Source organism: Buceros rhinoceros, unplaced genomic scaffold (genome assembly GCF_000710305.1).
Source record: "Buceros rhinoceros silvestris isolate BGI_N320 unplaced genomic scaffold, ASM71030v1 scaffold36674, whole genome shotgun sequence".
NCBI lineage: Eukaryota > Metazoa > Chordata > Aves > Bucerotiformes > Bucerotidae > Buceros > Buceros rhinoceros.
The window spans coordinates 1731-5451 of NW_010409475.1; the positions used below are offsets into that span (position 1 = coordinate 1731).

At 40.2% G+C, this 3721-nt stretch overlaps 1 protein-coding gene across 1 annotated transcript; it reads left to right on the plus strand.

Moving 5' to 3' along the window:
• Positions 1–2072: 2072 nt before the first annotated feature.
• BDKRB1 (bradykinin receptor B1) lies at positions 2073–3158 on the plus strand. The gene has a single exon (XM_010135244.1). It carries the CDS (start codon positions 2073–2075, stop codon positions 3156–3158), a length of 1086 nt encoding a protein of 361 aa, XP_010133546.1.
• Positions 3159–3721: the final 563 nt, after the last annotated feature.

A 3721-nucleotide genomic window follows, 5' to 3' on the forward strand; every position in this document is an offset into this window, starting at 1 on the left:
CTGACAAAAACTGATAGTAAGGAATCATCAGAAAGTGAACAATCAAGGAAAATAAGCACTTCTTTTTCCTCTGTATTTAGTAAAAGTAATAATCCTGTTTACAAAAGGAAATGCTTAACTGTTATCTTTCTTCTGCATTATTTTTGACATATAATGTTACAAATTTTCTTCCATTACTCACACTTTAGACATCTTCCTGCTATAAAAGGGTTTCCTGCTCTCTCAAAAATAGCCTCTTGCTGTCTCACAAATAAGCTCTTTGATGATAACCAGACTTTTATTTGCTTTAAATATCTTCTCTGCAGTTTTGGATAATCTCAAGTTTTCTTAGTTTGCATGAGAGTGTCAGCAATCTAGATAACATCCCAATTGTTGTGAGAGAAGATGTTCAAAGCCGGAGACCTCTACTAACTTGAGATGTAGCCCAGTTCCTTGATAAGACTGCCAGCTTGAACAAGTTCATCAACTTAGATAAAACTTTGATGCTCACTTAATTCTGCAATGATTAAAAATGTTCTGTGCATTAAGTACCAAATTAACTAACTCCTAGAGGCGTCACAGAGATAAGTATTGCAAGATAGTCAGATACAGATGTCACTGAGGCTGTACATATATGTCAAAGAGATGGACAACAGTCCTGAATGTCCTCTTCAGAAACTCTGTCCTTAGATTCCTTAGCTATCTTCTTGGTGTAAAAATACAGAAACCGAAAGAGCAGAGTTAAACATCTCTAGCAGGAAGTTAACATTCAGGATGACTGATTGCAAAATATTGATTTTTAAAAATGAATCCTTTTTTATTATTCACATGCTTCAGTTTGGTATGAAATACTGGAATGTTAGCTGTCACCCAGACTCAGTAATGTCTTGCCTACCATAATGATTCTGAGACAGAATAGCTGTGAAAAAACCACCACTGTGAGGGTGGTGAGCCACCAGAACAGGTTGCCCCGAGAGGCTGGGGAAGCCCCCTCCCTGGAAGCATTCAAGGTCAGGTTGGATGGGACTTCGAGCAACTTGATCTGGTGGAAGTTGTCCCTTCCCATGGCAGGGGGAGTTGGAACTATATGATCTTTAATGTTCCTTCCAACCCAAACCATGCTAAAAAAATAAAGATCCAGGCACTATGATCGAGTATGGCAACACCAGGAGAATGAATTCGCTACAGGAGGCAGCTCTGACAACCCAGTAAATTTTCACAGGAGAATAATGTTTTTACCTGTGCTCTCGTCCCTGCACAATCTTGCATGGAGTTACCAGAGAGAAATAAAGCTATTGCCAATGTTATAAAAGGCTAAATGCTTTGGAAGGTGGGGCTGCCTCTCTCCTGTTGAACTCAACATGTATTTTTGAACTGGAGAAGGGTGCTGTGTATTTGGAGCTGCAGAGGTCTTCCCTCCGGGCAAGATTCTGAACATTAAGATTTTGGAGGCATCAGGGTTTTATTATTACAACTGCTTACATGTGAGGGCAATAAGCTGCCTAATGTAATGGTAATTTTGAACCTAAAGTTCAGGATGGAATTAACTGAGACGCAGCAAAAGAATAAAGTTAAGCAAGTAAGTGATGCACACAGCGAGTGAGTAGCATTCCCAGATCTGGGAAAACAGGCATCATCCTGTAAAATAATGCATAGCACGGAAAATAGGAGTCAGGAAAAGGGCAGGGAAGGGTGCAAAACTAGCATTTCTTTCACTACTCTCAGGGAGCTGGAATTTGGCTATATCTGTTTCTGTCATCAATCTGGTGGAGACATGCAGAAATGCTTACATGAAATTAGCACTTTCCTTCCTCTGTGCCACTTTAAACAATGGCAGCAAAGAGTGGAAATTTCATAGGATGTAGAGGGAGTTCCAACCTTGCCAGTACTGGGAACATTTCTCACTGTTGAACATACAAAGCACGGATTGATATAGCCTGTAATAATCAGTGAGCACTAAAAAAGAATTTCCCGCAGTTAAATGTTTGTTAGACCACTGATGGGAGACAACTTTTGGAATATTATGCTTCTTTTCTGCAGTCCCCGAATCTCATTTCAAAGACATCTCCTGTTCACTTCTGAATTTTAAAAATATGTCTGAAACTCCTCTACTGAATATTCCCTTCTCAAACCAGAGCGAAAACAAGATCAACTCAACTATTTGCCCGGACTTGAACGACTGGTGGGAAATCGTGTACTCTATAGTACCCAAGTATATCGACACCGTCTGTGTCATTGGAATGGTTGGAAATGTATTTGTTTTCTTAACTTATGCACTGCACAAGAGCCCTCTGAAGATACCTGAAATCTACCTCATGAACCTGGCTGTTGCTGATCTTGTCTTCCTCATAAGCCTCCCTTTCTGGACAGAGAACACCAGGAAGAAATTTAACTGGCCATTTGGCAATTTCCTTTGTCGCAGCACCGGTGCATCCATCAGCCTAAACATGTACACCAGCATCTACTTGCTAGCAGCAGTCAGCACAGATCGCTATTTGACTTTTGGTCATACCTTGGACCACAGAGGGATACGGAGCAAAACGATGGCCAAAACGGTCTGCTTGCTCACCTGGTTCTTTGGCATCCTTCTCAGTGTCCCAACCTTTATGTTTCGGACTGTGAAACACTTTCCCCTGTGGAATATTTCAGCATGCATTTTAGACTTCCCCACCCCATCGTGGGCAACAGCTAACAGGCTAATATTCAACATAGTGGGGTTTGCATTCCCATCTTCAGCAATCATCTTCCTGAATTTCTCTACCATTCGCTCCCTACAAAAAAGCACAAGAGAACGAAGAGCACTCAGAACAAAGAGTTGCAAGGAGCACAAAGGCACAAAGGCTACCAGGTTGATCTTTGCAGTGGTGCTGATGTTTCTTATGTGCTGGACTCCTTACCATTTTTTTGTATTCCTTGATATATTATACCAGACGGAAGTGATCAAAGGCTGCTTTTGGGGGGAACTGCTCAACTTTGGTGAGCAGTTTGGTTATACTCTGGCTACCACCAATAGTTGCATTAACCCTGTGATTTATGTCTTTGTTGGGAAATACTTCAGGCAAAAAGCTCTGGAAGTGTTTTCACGATTTATTCCCTATGGATTTCCTTTGAGCTGGGCATCATACAAAGAAAAGTCTTTGTCTTTCAATATTTTTCCAGTCAGGAGTGGTTTAACCTAATGGTTCTGGGTTCCATCTTCATTTTGATATTACAACTTATTTCAAACTGCATTAAAAATGAATATGAATTGCACTGATCTGGCATTCACAGACTAAGCTAATTATTTATTAAAGTAAATCACTTGACTCTGGTTCGCTTTTCTTTTTCTTTGTTATCCATCCAAATGCATAACATGATATCAGAATTTTATACCAAATGATGTAGCCTGTCTTATCAATAACCAGTGACTACAAAGAAAAACTATTTGACAAGATATCAGAAGTGTGGTTTCATTACAGAAAACCATAAACTGGCTGAACATTTTACTGCTATATGATGAAAACTACTATACCTCCAATAACACTATACATGAAATTATGATGTGTATTCCAGAACAAACATGAGCTTAATCTTCAGCCAATGGCTACATTTGGGCAATTTATAGAATAGCTCCAGTTATTTTTAATGACATTTAAAATGCTTTACATTTTAATGGGGATGTGATCCCTGCTGCTGCTGGGGAGGCCTCTGCTCCCTGCATGGATGAGGGGTGACGTGGGCAGAGCAGGGAGAGATTTCAGGG